At 59.2% G+C, this 18,720-nt stretch overlaps 1 protein-coding gene across 6 annotated transcripts in view; it reads right to left on the bottom strand.

Moving 5' to 3' along the window:
* Window positions 1-3,038: 3,038 nt before the first annotated feature.
* PIP5K1C (phosphatidylinositol-4-phosphate 5-kinase type 1 gamma) overlaps window positions 3,039-18,720 on the bottom strand; it is a 65,270-nt gene continuing 49,588 nt past the window's right edge. For 3 of the 6 annotated variants that reach the window (XM_073017122.1, XM_073017124.1, XM_073017123.1), the window contains 6 exons: window positions 17,554-17,718; window positions 16,683-16,821; window positions 16,290-16,322; window positions 15,095-15,199; window positions 11,128-11,260; window positions 6,393-10,063 (listed from right to left, as the gene is read on the bottom strand). In XM_073017122.1, coding sequence (XP_072873223.1) covers window positions 9,581-10,063; window positions 11,128-11,260; window positions 15,095-15,199; window positions 16,290-16,322; window positions 16,683-16,821; window positions 17,554-17,718 — 1,058 coding nt within the window. In that variant the 3' untranslated portion in view covers window positions 6,393-9,580. The other 3 variants (XM_037994478.2, XM_007994792.3, XM_007994794.3) reach the window with 3 other exon arrangements.

Raw genomic sequence — 18,720 nt, 5'->3', positions numbered from 1 at the left:
GCGCTCTCCAGACTGCCCCGTCCGGGCCCGAGCCAGGAGAAAACAACCCATCACGCCGCCACAGCCTGCAAGGACTCCGACGCCCCAGACTCTCTACTACATCTGCAAATGTGGACCGCGTGATCGACTCCACTGACATTGTAGCCTCCAGGGCGAGGGGTTCTCCTTTCAGGCAGTGTTGGAGGCAGCCCCAGGCGGGTCCCCGCGCCTCAGGGGGCCTGAGAAACTGTGGGCCGGGCAAGGGCAAAGTAGGAACCTTATGAGGGGAGGGGCCTGCGGAGGCGGGACCAATAAGAAGCGGGTCTAGGCCCGAAGTGGCGCTTCATGGCGCGACCAGGGGCGTGGCCAAGGAGAGGCGTGTCTGGGGAGCGAGGTCCCCGAAAGGCGAGGAACCAGGAAGAGCTTGGGTACCAGGCAGCTCCAGAGGGCAGAGGGTGGGCTCGGGGACAGAAACTGAAAAGCCTTCCTATGAGAGTCATCATTATGCTCCACCACCTGCCAGTGAACCACCTGCCAATGAACACCTGTGTATTTTGGGAGTTAAGCTTTAAAAAAAAAAAAACTTTGATAACTCCCTGTATTCCCCCATCAACTCATTTTAGAGATGGGGAAACTGAGGCTCGGGGGGGGAACTGAGGCCCAGGGAGGGAAAGTCACATCTAACACCTACCTTCTCAACCCAGGCTGCCCAGCTTTGTGGTGTGGGTGCTGGGGACCCGTGGGAGGGTTGTGAGCAGGGTTTGGGGGACTTGCTGTTGAAGTTTGGCATGGGAGGACGGACTTCAGGGGCAAGGCTGGAGGCCAGAGACCTAGAAGACGCTGATGTGCCGTCTTGGGCTCCCCCAGCCCATGGTCGCTGCTACCATCACGCCCTGCAGTTCTAACCACTCAGGGCTAGGAAGGCCTGTTTCTGGAGGATGATAGTAATTTAAGCAAATTTTTAAAATATTTATCTTGGTCGGGCGCGGTGGCTCCCGCCTGTAATCCCAGCACTTTGGGAGGCCCAGGCGGGCGGATCACCTGAGGTCAGGAATTCAAGACCAGCCTAGCTAATATGGTGAAACCCTGTCTCTACTAAATAATACAAAAATTAGCCAGGTGTGGTGGCAGGCACCTATAATCCCAGCTACTTGGGAGGCTGAGGCAGGGAGAATTGCTTGAACCAGGGAGGCAGAGGTTGCAGTGAGCCAAGATTGCGCCACCACGCTACGGCCTCGGTGATAGAGCAAGACTCCATCTCAAAAAAAAAAAAAAAAAAATTAAAATGTTTATCTTTAGTCGGACACAGTGGCTCATGCCTGTAATCCCAACACTTTGGGAGGCCGAGGCAGGTGGCTCTTGAGGTCAGGAGTTCGAGACCAGCCTGGCCAACATGGTGAAACCCCATCTCTACTAAAAATACAAAAATTAGCCAGGCGTGGTGGCACGATTGTAATTCCAGCTACTCGGGAGGCTGAAGCAGAAGAATCGCTTGAACCCAGGAAGCGGAGGTTGCTGTGAGTTGAGATCGCACCATTGCACTCCAACCTGGGCAACAGAGCGTCTCCGTTTCAAAATAAATAAAATGTTTATCTTGGAACACAACTTCCTAACATCCCCGCAAACGCTGGCTTTGTATGCTTTGCTTGGTGTTAAGGCAAGGATGGAACCTTACAGAGGAAGCAGAAGATCATCTCCTGACACTCTAGATGATGACCTTGCCGGTCCTGAGATGTGGGTTGTCATGGTGTTGGGATGGTCCAAAACAAGGCGAAGGCCTGACCCTGTGCTTCCCAAAATTCAGATGCATCCTTGCAGCGCATTAGAGATTGGCTGCATGGGCTGGGCGCGGTGGCTCAGTCCTGTAATCCCAGCACTTTGGGAGGCCAAGGTGGGTGGATCACCTGAGGTCAGGAGTTCGAGACCAGCCTTGTCAACATGGTGAAACCCCATGTCCACTAAAAATACAAAATTTAGCCAGGTGTAGTGCCGGGCACCTGTAGTCCCAGGTACTCGGGAGGCCGAGGCAGGAGAACTGCTTGAACCTGAGAGGCAGAGGTTGCAGTGAGCCGAGACCGTATCATTGAATTCCAGCTTGGGTGACAGAGCGTGACTTCATTTCAAACAAACAAACAAACAAACAAACAAAACGAGATCACCTCCATGTTCAGTTTATAAAACAGCTGTGCTGAAAACGGCATTGTTCCAAGGGCTCCCTTACTAAAGGCAGGATCTTACTTTTTCTTTTTTTTTTTTTTTTTTGAGACAGAGTCTTGCTCTGTCGCCCAGGCTGGAGTGCAGGGGCGCGATCTCAGCTTACTGCAAACTCTGCCTCCCAGGTTCAAGCAATTCTCTGGCCTCAGCCTCCCGAGTAGCTGGGATTACAAGTGTGTGCCACCACGCCTGGCCTAGATCTTACTTTCAATGTAGTTTCTCAATCTGGGAGACCTAAGAGAAATCTTTTCCCTTCAAGGGGTCTAAACATGACTGAATTTGAACCGCCCTAGCAGAACAAATACAAACTTTGGAGGGCTGCACAGATGTTGGAAGCACAGATGTTTTCTGAGCTGAACTGGGACCTAATGGAGGTTCATAGCTGGTAAGGTGTTTGGGTTCTATTACTGATATTAGCATCAATCTCGCAAAGGTTTCTTTTTTCTCTAAGATTCAAAGTCAGACCTCAGGCCGGGCGCAGTGGCTCATGCCTGTAATCTCAGCAATTTGGGAGGCTGAGGCGGGCAGGTCCTTTGAGGTCAGGAGTTTGAGACCAGCCTGGCCAACATGGTGAAACCCCGTCTCTACTAAAAATACAAAAAAATTAGCTGGGCGTGGTGGCGGCGCCTGTAATCCCAGCTACTCGGGAGGCTGAGGCAGGAGAATGGCTTGAACCTGGGAGGCAGAGGTTGCAGTGAGCTGAGATTGCACCACTGCACTCCAGCCTGGGTGACAGAAGACTCCATCTCAAAAAACAAAAAACAAAAAAACAGAAAACAAAGTCAGTCCTCAAACTCCCAACCAGACCCCGGAACCCACAGAAAGGCAGACAAGCGGGTGGATGCTTATTACCCGATTTATTAGAGAGACCTCTAAAAAGATGGGGTGTGGTCGGGGATGGGTGGGCGGGGAACCTGGGCTGCAAACCAGTGTTGTTTGGGGCCAGGAGTGGCTGTATGGTTTCAGAGGCGCCTACGGCTCTGGGTTTGAGGGACACAGCGCCCTCGCCTTGGCCATGAGGCGCGGCGCTTTGGATTGTCACACACCAGACCACGGGGCGGAGGAGTGCAGTGGAATCCCCGGGGGGGAGTTAAGACACACGAGGTTTGCAGTTTCGTTTTGTTTCAGAATCAGTTCAGCCATAAAAATGGGACTGGGGTGGGGACAGGAGGAGCGACTGACCACCGGAGACGAGGAGGAGGTGGTGGGCGCCTATCCTGGGGTGGGGACTGAGGGGCTGTGGAGACAGTACCATGGTGAAGGACCCCATGGCAACGGGAGTATTGCACTGAGCCAGGTTTCAGGGGAACGGGGACATGTCGGGATGGCGTAGGGGGACAGAGCCTGGCAGGAGACACATGGAAGTTTCTGCCTTGTCAGTCTCAGAGAAAACGCCTTTTAGTCGTTACAGTACAGGAATTTGGACACTGTCCACATTCTCAGTGGACGGCGGCCATCAGAGGTGACCCAGGAGGGGAAGTGGGCATTGGTCACCAAGGTATTTACAGACTTCTATCGTGGGGGACAGCGGGGTGGGTCCAGCGGCCTCCCTTGCGGGGGATCTGAGGGAGGCCGAGTTCGCTAAATATTATAAATAGGTCTTGCCATCCTCCTGCCCCCGCCCCTCGGCACAGTCAGTGGGGCACTTCAGCCTCGGTTTACAGTTCTCTGGAAGGAACCAAAAAACACAACCAACAAAGTAGATCTCCAAAGGGGCCTTGGAGACAACACAAAAATGGAAATGTGGTATCCACAGAGGTTTGCAAATTTCTCCTGCAAGGGAGTGTTGGCCGGGCACTGGTGTCACATGACTCGCTCAGCGAAGGGAGGCTGCCCTGGACGCGGTGCTGCCCGCCCGGGACCACATTTGCTGCTCCGAGTCACCCCCACAGGCTCTCCACGTCTCTGGTGCCAGGGCTCTGGGCAGGGGGACTCGAGGGCTCCCTGGGAGGCTCAGTGTGGCCTCTAGGGGTGTGGGCCTTTGAGATGACAATGCCCCTGTCCCTGTTGGTCATCCAGGTCCCAGACACCCCTTCTGATCTCTGCCCCTGCCTCCCCGGGGAGTGCCTGCCGGGTGTCCTTTGGAGGGACGGGGGGAACTGATTGGTGGATGCCCGGTGCCAGCAGATGAGCACCAGGCTGTGAACTGGGGCCAAGGTTGCTTCCTGGGGCTGGACAGACCCTTCAAGCAGGCAGGGAGGACCCCACGCGGGCTGGTCCTGACGGGAGCCACGCGGGTAGCCGGTTCCCGAGCAGGGTCGGCCCCTCTCCTCGGTGGAGAGTGCAAGGGCTGCTCTCATGGAGTGTGTCCTCACTGAGGGCCTCGGGGACGGGGCCGGCTCCTCCACAGCAGGGCCCTTCCAGGCGCAGCGCGTGGGCTGTGCGGGAGGCCGACAGGATGTGAAGAGCAGTGACGTGGCGTCATACAGAGCTTGCAACAGACAAAACACAGAGCCTGCCTGGGAGGTTCTCTGGCCGTCTCAGACCCCACACCAGGCTCTGCCAGGGCTGGAGAGGAATTCTTCCCGAAGGTGCAGCTTCCACGTCAGCTCCTCCCATCCTGGGCACATCTTGGGAGTGGGGAACCCCACGGCCATCACCAACAAGCCCCTCTCAGGGGTCCTGGGGAAGGGCAGGGTGGGCGACTGTGCCGAGCTCTCGACTCCAACCAGCACCCTTTGAGCGCAGCGGCCCCAGGAAGCTGCCCCAGGGCAGTCTGGGCTCAGTCCCACCACCGGGAGTGCTGCCCTCTTGGAGGGGGATGAGCCGGAAACAGTCTCTCCTCTCCTCGGAGACATCACATCACTTAACCAAGAAAGAGGCTGCGGCACCCACGCCAGTCCTGAAGGAGACTCCTGTGGAGCCGGGCCTGGCCCCCTAGGCCGTGCCTCCAGGTGGAGGGATCGGGGAGCCTGACCTTCCACCCTGAGCTGGTCTCCTGTGGCCCAAGGCCCGGCCTCCCGCTCCGTCCGTCCGCGGAGAAAGCGTCTCCGTTGCCTGAGCCCTCCATGCCAGTTGCTGAGTGGCCCACATCGGAAGAGAACGACAAGTCCCCAGCCCTGAGCTCCGCCAGAATGGGTAGTGGCCTGGCGGAGAGGAGGCCTGGCCCTCCAGTTGTGGTGGGTCTGGATTGGAGACGCCAGAGGTTTTTGCTCGAGGGGCACCTGGAAGGTGGGTGTCAGGGCCCCACTGCGGCGGGAACACAGCTGCTGAGTGGCCGCAGTGCTTGGCAGGGCGAGGGCTGTCCCCACAGTCGATGCTCAGGCCAGATGTCCTGCACTGAGGCCCCCAAACCCAAGCTGAGGGGCCGGAGGGTCCGCTTCCCAGGTGGACGGAGGCAGAGTGGCTTGGGACCCCAGCCGTCCCCTCTGCGGGCTGATGGGGCCCCTGGGGCTCAGGTCCCCAGAGGCCACCGGGAACAGCCTGGCTCCCTCCTCAGGACACATGCAGGCACAGCAGAGAACCAGAGTGCAGTGGGCGGGGGCTCTTCTTCATCTGGTTTGGGTTTTTGTCTTTTTTGGTCTTTTACTAAAACAGCACACACGTGCTTCCGTCTCTGGGCCGAGTAAGGACTCAAATGCGATTTGCCGCTCGGGAGGGTCGGTCTCACTGGGGCAGGCTGCCGACGGGGGTGCCGGGGCCCTGGGAGGCTTGCTGGGGAGGGGTCCGGCCATCGGCATCCGTGCAGGGGGAGGATGAGGTCCAGTGGGGCGGCGAGGCGGGCATCTCCCGAGCTCTGGGCCTCAGCAGGGTGGGCAGCGCCTCCAGGGGCGGCCGGAGCGAAAGTGGAGCTCGGCTCTGGGTTGGGGACTGCATAGAAATTACTGTAAGAGCAAGAGGACAAATGAAGGTGGGCGGCGGGCGGGGCGAGGCCCACCCCAGGCCACCCGCCAGGCCCCCTGCCAGGGACTGGCTTCCTTGGGCCAACACAGGCCCTGAGACACTTACCCCACGGCCACCTCAGAGCCAGAAAGCCCAGGGTGGAGCTCTGGGCCACCTGTGCCCTCCCGCCCCAGGCCTCAGTCCTTGCCTGTCCCAGTGGCTGGGGAGCACGCTCAGAAGGACCTTGGAGCCCACGGGGCCGGCGGGCGCACCTGGGCCGCACTTACTGTGTCACTCTCGCCGTCGGAGGCCGGGGGGGCCTGGGCGCTATAGTGGAGTGGGGAGTACACCCAGCTCCTCTCATCGGTGGGCTGGCGGGTGGGCGCGCGTGCAGGAGGGCGCAGAAGAGCAGGGTGCGAGGAGGCGCAAGAGAGGCAGAGGGAGGAAGGAAGAGACAGGAGAACATAAAAGAGGCGAATCCCCCATGGAGGACAAGGGGTGGCTCAGCCTGGCTGCCCTCTCTGACCCGGTGGACCTGCTCCCAACCTGGACGGGCCCGGGTCTCAGCTCAGCGTGGCAGGGAGGGGCGGGCGGCAGAAAGCGGTTAGTTCAGTCAAGGCGGGGCCTGAGACAGCAGGTGACAGAGCCGGCGGAAGCGGGTGGGGGTCACAACCTGGAGTACCGAGTGTTCCTCCTCCTCCACAGCCCGGCCCCACCACAGCCCCCAATCCTGTCTGTGCCATGGGCACCAGCGCACAGGCTCCTGGGGGCTCTCTGTGAGGGTCCTGGGAGGTCAGGGTGCCGGACCTACTTCCCAACCCAGAAGCCTTTCAGGACCTGAACACGTGGCTGCCCGTGGGCAGGGCCAGCCCCCACTGCCAGCACAGATGTGCTCGGAAGAGACTGAGGCTCCGACCGCCCACCCTGCAAGAGCCAGGAGACACCTTCCTGAGCAGCGGGGCAGAGGGAGGGCCAAGTTCAGGGCTAGGCACAGGCAGGGCCGTGTGCTGGGACACGGACATCTCTTCCCAGCTGTGCCTGCGTGAGGGGTCCCAGGTCTGGGTGGGATCTGGGGAGGGAGGAAGGGTGCGCTCCTCCAACACCTCCGCCCCGCCCACTGAGGAGCCCCCGACCCCTCAAGCTCCCTCTGCTTCTCCTACCCCCAGGCTGCTTCCTCAGGGCTCCAGCCTGGCCTCCCTGTCTTCTTGTTGCATCCTCCTCTCTCTTGGGCCTATTACCACCCCAGCGTTCAACGCCCCTCCCGGCACAGACGACCTGTGAATTTCCACCAGGCCTGGCCTCAGCCTGAAGTGCCAGGCCTGAATACACAGCTGCCTGGCCACGTCCACCTGGCAGCCCTCGGCCCCTAAACTTGTCACAGCCACAACCCAGTCCGTCACCCCAAGACCCACTGCTTGTCCTTCCAGTCAGGACAGCGCTGCCCACCCGCTGCCCAGGCCAACCCATGCCTCCTTATCAGGCCTGCGCCCCTGCCTGTGCCGGCTCCCAGCTCCCAGCCTGGGCCAGCAGGAGCCTCCCTCACGCTCCAGGTGAGCCCAGGCCTCACCTACAGAGGCACTGCCTCTCCCTGTCTCCGGTCCTGCCTTCACGCCCCCTCTAAAGGGCTCACCTCTGTGCTCACTCCACCCTGCCCGATCCTACAGCTCCCACCAGACCCCCGTTCCCGGCCCCTGGGCACCGAGGGCAGCGTGCTCCTGCCCTGCGAGGCCGCCATCGCGGAGGACTGACTCCTGCACCGAGGGGCTGGGACCCCAGCGAAGGCCTTGCCCATTCCTCTGGGAGGATAGCAAATGTAGCCTGGAATTCCTGACGTGGGAACGGCAGGTCAGGTCCGCCCCTGCAATGTCCCTCGAGAGCCCAGTGTGGGAAGCCTGCGTGTGTGCTTGGTACTGATTTGGTGGCTGCACTGATGATTCCCATGGGGACTTGAAAATGTGGGGCCAAAACAGGGTCCCCACCTGGGCCCTGAAAGAGCTGGCCCACAGGGAGGGTGGCAGCAGCCACTCAGAGCTACTCTCTGGGACCGGTGTCCTGGGCGGCACCGCACACACAGCACCTGGGCAGGGGCGACAGTACCCTTCTGCTACAGCGTTAGAAATGGGGGTACAGGCCAGGTGCAGGGGCTCATGCCTGTCATCCCAGCACTTTGGGAGGCCGAGGCAGGTGGATCACTTGAGGTCAGGAGTTCCAGATCAGCCTGACCAACATGATGAAACCCCATCTCTACTAAAAATACAAAAAATTATCGGGGCATGGTGGCAGGAGCCTGTAATCCCAGCTACTCAGGAGGCTGAGGCACGAAAATTGCTTGAACCCAGGCGGCAGAGGTTGCAGTGAGCCGAGATTAAGCCACTGCATTCCAGCCTGGGCGACAGAGTGAGGCTCCGTCTCGAAAAAAACAAACAAACAAAAATCCCAAAATTAGCCAGGCGTGGTGGCTGGCGCCTGTATTCTCAGCTACTCAGGAAGCTGAAGCAGGAGAACTGTTTGTACCCGGGAGGCAGAGGTTGCAGTGAGCTGAGATCATGCCACTGCACTCCAGCCTGGGTGACAGAGTGAGACTCTGTCTCAAAAAAGAAAAAAAAAAAAAGATAAAGAAAAGGGCAAAACAGCTGGTTTCCTTCTCCTGCAGGAGTTGGGGGGACAGAGAGGGACCTGCTCAGCCACCAGCTGGGCAGAAAGGGGAAGTGGGGGGCAGTGGCAGCTGGGACCCAGAACCGGGTGACCCCAGGAAGACCAGAACCAAGGGCACAGCCTCTTCAGCACTCAGGCCTTGGGGTGCTTTGAATGGCTGCCCTGCCTCCCCTCTGGCCCCCACACTTCTGCTGTGCCTGCTGCCGAGACCACCCTCCCCACATCTGCCCTTTCAAACCAGGTGTTTTTCAAAGTCCAGGCACCCCCCTCTGTAGGCGGCCTCTGCGAACGGCTCCCTGCCTGTGGTGGGGTGACCGGCAGGGCCGCTGGGTCTCTCCAGTGCTCCCCTCCCAGCAGGCCCCTCTGGGGAGCTCCCTGACAGTCTCCGGGGCGCGGGTCTGCGCCGGCTTCCTGCTGGCTCTGTGGGACGGAGCTGCCTGGAGCAGCCTGGGAAGTGGTCTCCACCTCCCGGGGATCACTCCACAGTGCCTGGCACACAGCAGTGCTCAGAGAGGTCTGCCGATGGGCGGGGAGTCAGGGCGGCCTCGGCGGGGGCTTCGTCTTGAGGAGACACTCCTGCTTTGGGTCTGCGCCCTGTTCTGGCTGTGCGGCGCTGGGCAGGTCTCTTAGCCTCTCTGGACCCCTTGCTTATTGGTCATAATGACCACAGCAGGCCCTGAGGATCTCACGGCTACGTGGGGCCCATGTGGCGTCCCAGGGGGAACTCCTTGAGAGCTTGGGGATCTGGATTTTGACCACACTGTGTGGTCTCCCAGGCTCCCAGGGGAGCTGAGGCCTCAGCACCTCCATCTGTGAGGTGGGTGCGGAGAGACCATCTCCTCCCCGTCTCCATGGCCCTGCAGTTCAGAGCCCGGCTCTGCAGCCGCTCTGCTGACCTGTGCGACCTCCCCTATACAGTCAGGTAAACCAGGGGAGCCAGGTCTGTACGAGTGAGAAGCATCCACCCAAGACACCCTGATATGGGAGGGCTGGGTCCAGGGGCAGAGAGGGGCTGGTTGGGGTCCAGCCGGGATCCGAGGCAGACCCTGGGCCTCAGCTGTGCACCTGGCGATGGTGCTGCCCTATGGAGTGCCTGGTTCGACATGGGGCTGAGTGACATTCCCAGTGGTGCACACAGCCCAGCACCCGGTCCGGGGCCAGCGTGGCTGACCTCAACCGCGGCCATGATTTCCCCAAAGCCCTTCTGGAAAACAACGGATGTCAGACACTGAGCTTCCGGATGGGGACCTGCAGCTCCCTGCTGCCCGAGGGGCACCGCCCCTTCTCCCCAGGGTGGCCGGCTGCGGTCACTTACAGTCCCTGAGGTGCTCAGCGTCATGGCCCGCAGTCGGCGATGGTGGGGAGAGTAAATCCAGTACCTCCCATCCGTGAACTGGACGGGGCAGGCCGGGCGGGCCAGAGGAGGAAGGAAAACAGAGGATAGCGGATGAGGCGGCTACCCCCGTGGTCGGGTGGGAGAGGTGGAGGGAGGCAGCAGGGAGCGGGTGGGGACAGCTGACTGCCAAGCAGAATGTGGGGGGTGCCAGGGTGGGACCGAGGACCCTTCTCCCTTCTCCGCTGCCCACCCAGCAGGGCATCAGCACACAGACACAGCAGGACGTGGCCCCCAGGGCCCCCGTACCATCCAGAGACCAGGACACGCACGAACCAGTCCTGGGGAAAGGGGTGACGACATGGGGTGGCTGGGGGCACAGGCACGCGGCCCATCCCTCCCTTCTCCAGGGCCAGGTGGGGGCATGGGGACCCCAGAGGCGCCACTGGAGACAGAGCAGGGGAGTTAGTTATGAAGCAGCCAGTAGGTGCCCACAAAACGGGCCCTGAGGCCTGGTGCCTGTGCCCAGCCCACCTTCCCAGGAGGGGAAGAACAAACCACCTGGGAAGTGGGCTGCAGCCTCCAGCCCTCCCTGTGACCTGGGGCTGCCTGACCTGAGTGGGACCACTGGGGAGTGGAGACACTACCTGGATACCCCAGGCCTCGCTGGTTGCCCGGCAGCTGCCTCACCCAGACCCTGGCAAGGGGGAGCAGGGATCCCAGGTCCGGGCAGACCCAGCCCTGCCCAGTAGCAGTCATGAGTCCCCAGCCCACAGCGTGGGAGCGTGAGGCCCTCCTGCCGCTGCCTGGTCCCCGGTCCCCTCAAAGATGAGCCCACCTGGCCACGCCCACGGCGACAGGGAGAAGGTCCAGAAAGGCCTGGTCTGGAGGAGCTTCTCACCCCGTGGGGTTAGACCAGGAAGAGAAGGTGGGTGTGAACGTGGCTGGTGGGTGTGTGTAGGCGTGTAGTGAGAGTGCTGGCTGGTGAGAGAGCACGTGGGTGGGTCGACAGGGCACACTCACGTGCCTGTGTGTGGCTGTGTGTACACGGTGTGCACACAGTGCAGCGTGTGTGAGAGAATCTGGTTGACGAGCCGGTGGCAGGAAGAGCCCGGGGCACTTACAAAGTAGATGTCAGTGGCGGGCGTGTCCTCCTCGTCCGAGGCCTGGCTGGCGGGTGCGCCCTCCTCGTCCGAGGCCTGGCTGGCAGTTTCTGCTTCAACAGCAGCAGCGGCACCGGCCATGGAAGCCTCCACCCTGAGGACAGGGATAGACAGAGGGTCTTGACCCTCAGCCCCCACACAGAGGCTCCCTGCGCCCCCACTCAGGATCCAGGCAGGGGCTTCACAGGGTCATCACTGAGACGAAAACCCAGGCAGCTGACCACAGGCCACGCGCTCCTGCGCCGAAAACCCAGGCAGCTGACCACAGGCCACGCGCTCCTGTGCCTGCCATTTAACGCAAATCAGAACAAACCTCCCCAAGAAGCCCCCAAATGCTGACCCTAGGAGTGACCTGCCAGCTCACTGACAGTGTGGCCCTGCTACTCCCAGCTCAGACACACACACCTGTGGGCAGGTGCTGGCCTCACCCTCACCAGCTGTGCCACCCTGGGAGGGCCGGTTCCTCCTCTGAACTTTAGTTTCCTCATCTGTAAAGTGGGGAGAGATGGCACCTAGCCACTGGGATCAGAGCTTCTTTCTTCTTTATTGACGGGTTTGAGACATGCTCTCGCTCCATCAGCCAGGCTGGCATGCAGTGTGTAATCACAGCTCACTGTAGCCTCCACCTCCCGGCTCAAGCGATCCTCCAACCTTGGCCTCCCAAGTAGTTGAGACTATAGGTGTGTACTGCTACGCCCAATTATTTTTTTTTTTTTATTCTGTAGAGATGCGGTCTCACTATGTTGCCCAGGCTGGTCTCCAACTTGTGGGGTCAAGCAACCCTCCTGCCTCAGCCTCCTTTAGGAGGGATCACAGATGGGAGCCCCCGAGCCCAGCCTCTCTGTCCTTTTCACTGAGCACTTACTACATGTCAGGGCCAGCTCCTGTGATTAACCCACTGAGTCTATCGGGGGGATGGAGAGGGTGCGGCTACTGCTGTGTTGCATTTGTGGAAACGGAGGCACAGAGAGGAGGTGAGGAACGGCCTTGGCCTTGGCTATGGCCACACGGTGCCTAGTGTTCATCCCATGAATGAGGGTAAACACGCCCTCCTGCCACATTGGAGGTTCAGTTCCTTTTAGCAAAGCCTGAAATTTCATGGTGCGAGGTTTGGCAATGGCAAGGAGCTGATAGTGGCAGGAGCACCGGGTGGAAGATAAACCCTCAGGGCTTTATTTTTCGGTCTCTGCTGCTGTGAGTGCTAAAAAAGCTCTGTTGGAACAAAAATAAAAAAAGCATCTCAAGCAAAAATCATTAGAAAGGCAAGAAGAATTTGGTAACAATGCAAGCATGGGATTACACATACCAGACAGATGACAAAAAAGTAAAGACAGGCTGGGCGTGGAGCCTGTAATCCCAGTACTTTGGGAGGCCGAGGCAGGCAGATCACGAGGTCAGGAGATCGAGACCATCCTGGCTAACACGATGAAACCCCGTCTCTACTAAAAATACAAAAACTTAGCCAGGCCTGGTGGGAGGCTGAGGCAGGAGAATCACTTGAACCCAGGAGGCAGAGGTTGCAGCGAGCCGAGTTCACGCCATTGCTCTCCAGCCTGGGAGACAGAGCAAAACCCTGTCTCAAAAAAAAAAAAAAAAAATCAGCCAGGCGCGGTGGCTCACATCTGTAATCCCAGCACTTTGGGAGGCCTAGGTGGGTGGATCAAGTGGTCAGGAGATCGAGACCATCCTGCCTAACACAGTGAAACCTTATCTCTACCAAAAATACAAAAAATTAGTTGGGCGTGGTGGCGGGCACCTGTAGTCCCAGCTACTCGGTAGGCTGAGGCAACAGAATGGCTTGAACCCGGGAGGCGGAGCTTGCAGTGACCCGAGATTGTGCCACTGCACTCCAGACTGGGCGACAGACCAAGACTCCACCTCAAAAAAAAAAAAAAAAAAAAAAAAAAAACGAAAAAGTAAAGACACGCAGGGGCCAGCACGGGGCTCACACCTGTCATCCCAGCATTGTGGGAGGTCGAGGCAGGAGAATCAACTGAAGTCAGGAATTCGAGACCAGCCTGGTCAATATGGTGAAACCCCACCTCTACTAAAAATACAAAAAAATCAGCTGGGTGTGGTGGTGAGCGCCTGTAATCCCAGCTACTCAGGAGGCTGAGGCAGGAGATTCACTTGAGCCCAGGAGGTGGAGGTTGCAGCAAGCCGAAATCACGCCGCTGCACTCCAGCCTGAGCAACAGAGAAAGACTCTGTCTCAAAGAAAATAACAGCAGGTGACACCATATCCCCAAAAGGGCCACAACCATTGTGTCCTATGTTTTTAAAAACATATATATTTCTTTTAAACCTCTTTTTTCAAATCAAAACTCAATAATATTAATCCCAGCATTCTGGGAGGCCAAGGTGGGCAGATCACTTCAGATCAGGGGCTTGGTTTTTTCTTTTTGAGGCAGAGTCTTGCTCTGTTGCCCAGGCTGGAGTGCAGTGGCACGATCTTGGCCATGCCCGATTAATTTTTGCTATTTTTCAGTAGAGACGGGGTTTCACTGTGTTAGCCAGGATGGTCTCGATCTCCTGACTTCGTGATTCATGTGCCTCAGCCTCCCAAAGTGCTGGGATTACAGGCGTGAGTCACCGCGCCTGGCTGAGGTCAGGAGTTTGAGACCAGCCTGCCCAGCTGGCTGATGGGAGAAACCCTGTCTCTACTGAAACACACAAAAAAATTAGCCAGGTGTGGCCGGGCGCGGTGGCTCAAGCCTGTAATCCCAGCACTTTGGGAGGCCGAGGCGGGTGGATCACGAGGTCAGGAGATCGAGACCATCCTGGCTAACATGGTGAAACCCCGTCTCTACTAAAAATACAAAAAACTAGCCGGGCGTGGTGGCGGGCGCCTGTAGTCCCAGCTACTCGGAGGCTGAGGCAGGAGAATGGCGGGAACCCGGGAGGCGGAGCTTGCAGTGAGCCGAGATCGCGCCACTGCACTCCAGCCTGGGTGACACAGCGAGACTCTGTCTCAAAAAAAAAAAAAAAAAAAAAAAAAAAAAAAAAAAAAAATTAGCCAGGTGTGGTGGCGGGCGCCTGCAGCCCCAGCTACTCGGGAGGCTGAGGCAGGAGAATCACTTGAACCCAGGAGGTAGAGGCTGTAGTGAGCCAAGATAAAGCCACTGCCCTCCAGCCTGGGCAACAGAGCAATATTCTGTCTCACAAAAAAATAAAAATAGGCCGGGCGCGGTAGCTCAAGCCTGTAATCCCAGCACTTTGGGAGGCCGAGACGGGCGGATCATGAGGTCAGGAGATCGAGACCATCCTGGCTAACACGGTGAAACCCTGTCTCTACTAAAAAATACAAAAAACTAGCTGGGCGAGGTGGCGGGCGCCTGTAGTCCCAGCTACTCGGGAAGCTGAGGCAGAGGAATGGCGTAAACCCAGGAGGCAGAGCTTGCAGTGAGCCGAGATTGCGCCACTGCACTCCAGCCTGGGCGACAGAGCGAGACTCTGTCTCAAAAAAAATAAAAAATAAAAATAATAAATAAATTAAAATTAAAAATAAAATAAAATAAATACTAAAAAGGTAAAGAAAAACTCGTTAAACACTTGGAAGTTCAGAGATGTTCTTACACAGCCCTTAACCCAGGATCTCTTGCCTGGACCCTGTGGATATTGGAACCAGGTCCTTCTCTGGGGTGAGGCCATCCCGGGCACTGCAGGCTAATGCTGAGCAGCGTCCCTGGCCACCACTCACTGCCACAAATGCCCTCAGGCATCACCCAGTTTCCCCTGGGGGCCAGGATCACCTCGGCTAGTGAAGAACCACTCCCTTCAATCAAAAAATAACCTTATGGGAAAATCCACCGTCTGCGAATACAACCCAGTAAGAAAGAACGGCTTCACGACGAAACCTCGGGATGCTCTTGGCTCCTTCCGGCCCGCAGGGGGGGGGGCGCCCCGACCTCCCGCCAAGCCAGGCTCACCCTGCGTCCTCCTCTTTGGGGACCACGATCTCCACACTGCATGCAGGCTCCACCTGCACCGTAATCTGCTGCAGGTCCTCTTCTGCGGGCGGCTCCTCCTGCGGCCTGCAGGCAATGGGAGGTTGTGTCTCAGTTTCCCTCCTCACTTCCCCCCGTCCTACCCCAGGAGTGCCCAGTGAACTCCAGGGCCAGTCCCAGAGGGGAGTTGGGAGCCTCCTGCTTGGGCCTGGTCTTTCTGGCTGTCACTCCCAGCTGGGGGACTGTCCACCTGGGTCCCTTGCTGACTGTGGTGCTGGCAGGGCCTGGGGTGTAGCAGGTTCTGGGGGCGTATGAGCGAATGGCAGCACCGACCAGCTTGCATGCCACAGAGCCTGCCCACCCCCTGGGGGTGCCTGCACCTGGCAGCTGAGGCCCTGACACAGGTGAATCAGCGTCCCAGCAGCTGGGCCTGGCTGTGTAGCCTCTCCAAATGGCACGCTGGACCAAGCGAAGGGCCACATCCCACCCATGGCACCAAGGGGTTTCTTTCATCAGGCGGCAGTGATTAAAACACAGTTAAGGAAAGCAACACCTCGCCACTGCCCCGGTGTTCACAAGAGCGAGACCCCGAGAACCTCACAAATGTCCCCGAGGGCTGGGCATTAAAGCCAGGTGCAGTCCACGGGATGGAAGGACGGCACGCAGGCGTGACAGGAACGGTGCACACCCGCCCGAGATCCCCGTCAGTCAAGTGACAACAGCAAGATGTGGGCGGCACGCAGGGTGTGCCCACTGGTGTGAAAATAAAAGAGAAACAAAAGTCTGGTGCACGTCTGCTGTGTTCCCAGAAAGTATCTGCCAAGAGACAAAACCCAGTCCCAGTGGTTGCTCCTGGGGAGGAGACCGGCCTTGGGCAGGAGGGGAGCATTTCACGATGTTCCCGCTGTATCTTAAGTTAAAAAAAACTTAATAGAAGAAGAAAAAGAAGGATCCAACAGGCCACAGCTGTCCCAGGGTGTAAGAAAAACAAAGTGGCTCGAAGATTGTGTGCAGTGCTAAGGCCGAGTGCTGGAACCTTAAATCTGTTCCCAGGAAAGAATGGGCGGAGAGCAGACGGACTGGGGGGGCAGGAATGCGCTGGGGAGCGGGAATGGGAGCTGGGAGCTATGCAGGAGGAGCTGGTGAGACCCAGGGAGGGAAGGGGGCGGGGTCTCACCTGCCATCCTGTCCGGAGGACTGTGTGCGCCGCCTGTAGAGACAAACAGGTGACACCCAGAAAGAGGATGGCCCGCCTGCTCAGTCTACCTGCCCTGCCTATCCGCCTGCCTACCTGGCAGCCCCGCCCACCTGTACAGATGCCCCTCCCTCCTACACATCGGATGCCCCCCTCTTCTGTACATAGAATGCCCCACCCACATGCGCAGCGGATGCTCCGCCCACATGCACAGCGGATGCCCCGCCCACATGCACAGCAGATGCCTCACCCTTTTGTACCTAGGATGCTCCACCCACATGCACAGCGGATGCCCCGCCCACGTGCACAGCGGATGTCCCGCCCACATGTACAGCGGATGCTCCGTCCACATGCACAGTGGATGCCTCCGCCCACCTGTACCGAGGTTGCTCCGAAGTCTCCGAGGGGGACCGCTCAGGAATGGAGAGGGATGTGGATGACAGAGTGGTGGCAATGGAAGCTGTAGTGGCTTCTTCAAAAGAAGGTGGCGTGCAGGGCAGAAGGTCAGGCCGGCCTGTGGGGAGAGGACTGTGGGTACCTTGCGGAGCCTCCAGGCCCCCAAACACACACAGTCGATTCTCCCTGAGGCTTGGCTCACGCTGGGAACCCACGCCCAGTGCCCGCCCACCTCCCGGACATGCCCACCTCCCCACAGGGCAGGGAAAGATGACCTTCCCCCTTCACACGAAGGCCTCTGACCGCTCTCAAAATAGAATCCACAGCCCTACACAGCCCAGAGGGCCCTGTGCAGCCTGGCCCGTCCTCTCCCCACCCTCCCTCCCCACCCTCTTCCCCTCCCCACTGCTCTCTTCCCCTCTCCCTCTCTTCCCCTCCCTGCTGCTTGGCTCCTTGCTGTTCCCTTAGCAGTGTGGTCCTGCCCCAGGGCCCTTGCATGGCTATGTCAATTCCTTCATTCTGTCCCCTGCCCTCCCTGATATCAGGCGTAGCCTGGGGGCTGCATGCCTTCGATGGCATCCTGGTCCGCCTCAGATTAACAGTGACCGTGAGAGAAGGCGGGAGCTGTCACCACCCCACCCAGTGGAGCCTTCTACACTCAGCTTTCCCTGGGCTCTTCCCTGGGGCCATCCCAGAAGCCCCCAGCCCCTGGGCAGGAGGTTCTTCAGATCCCAGTCCGGAGGGGAAGACTGAGTGATGAGTACTCAGGAGGAGGCGGCGCCCCACCCGCTGGGCTGCTGCTGACATGCCCCGTAGCCCCCACAGGCGCACTCTGCCCTCTGCCCCTCACCTTCGTCCTCCAGCGTGGGGTAGCTGCGGGCCCCCCGCAGGTCGTACTGGGCCTCCTCCCGCTCGCTGGGGATCTGGCTGGCCGAGAAGGCAGCTGTTGGCCCCAGGGGTTTCACAGCCAGCAGGGCTCCGCCGCGCCCCTTCTTGGAGGGCGAGGACTTCAGGGCTGCAGGGGAGGGTGGGTGTTGGCGCTTGGGGTTGCTGGGGGCTCATAGCAAAGCCCAGACAGGGTGACTGCCCGAATATACCCGTGTCCCTGAGACCCACCAGGCCCCTGCCCGTCCCTGAGGCCGGGAAGCAGCAAAGCCTCTTGGTGGAAAACCGGGCTCTGCCCGGGGAGGGACTGAGAGCCTGAGTTGCCTGTCCTGCCTACCCGACTGTCTCTATGAGACACACTGGGACCCTGGCACAGTGCCTGCCCCTCCCGGGGTCCTGCAGACCTGTGACTCCTGTCTATCCACCTGGCCAGGGATGCCTGCAGGCTTTATCCCCTTCCATGTGCGGCCCAGCCCGGGCAGGGCCCCCATTTTCAGATGGACACTGACAGTCTTAGACAGCACCAGGTATTGTGGTTAGAGAAGCCAATGGTTCAGCATGTAGGGCCTGAGCCCAGATCCAGGCTCGCCCGCTGGCTGTGTGGCTCAGTCTCTCTGGGCCCCGCTGGCCGACCTTAGCAGTGGGGTGTGGTGCAGCAGGTGATGCCCACACAGCGCCGGGCCTGTCCTCAGGGTTGTGTGAGCTCTGCCTCCTCACCAAGCTCTTGTGACCTCTGCCCCCAGAATGACCCACACAGCTCCTGGTAAACAGTAGGTGCTCAGTTTGCCTTGTGCAGCTTCCTACAGTTGCCAAAGGCGGGCAAACAGCCCTGGATGACTGGGAATGATCCTGTGGCATCAGTCCCAGAGGGTGGAGTGCGGGGACAGGCTTGACAGCCAGCTCTCTGGAGACAGATCCCGATGCATGGTGTCTGCCAATTCCCATGGTGTCAATGAGAGGGAGTCCCTGGCCTTGGGGCCGGGAGCAGGTGTGCAGGCTGGGAAGAGCAGCCTGACTGCAAGTGCTGGGCACTGGCGTGCCTGTCCCTGCTGTCTCCCAGGAGCAACCCCGTGGGTGCGGACCCGCAGATCATTCATGCCCACCCCAGACACTTCCCAAGCACCTCTGTGTG

Source organism: Chlorocebus sabaeus, chromosome 6 (genome assembly GCF_047675955.1).
Source record: "Chlorocebus sabaeus isolate Y175 chromosome 6, mChlSab1.0.hap1, whole genome shotgun sequence".
In the NCBI taxonomy this organism is placed as follows: Eukaryota; Metazoa; Chordata; class Mammalia; order Primates; family Cercopithecidae; genus Chlorocebus; species Chlorocebus sabaeus.
Note: the sequence above shows the minus strand (reverse complement) of the source record. Positions and strands in the feature narration are given on the sequence as shown.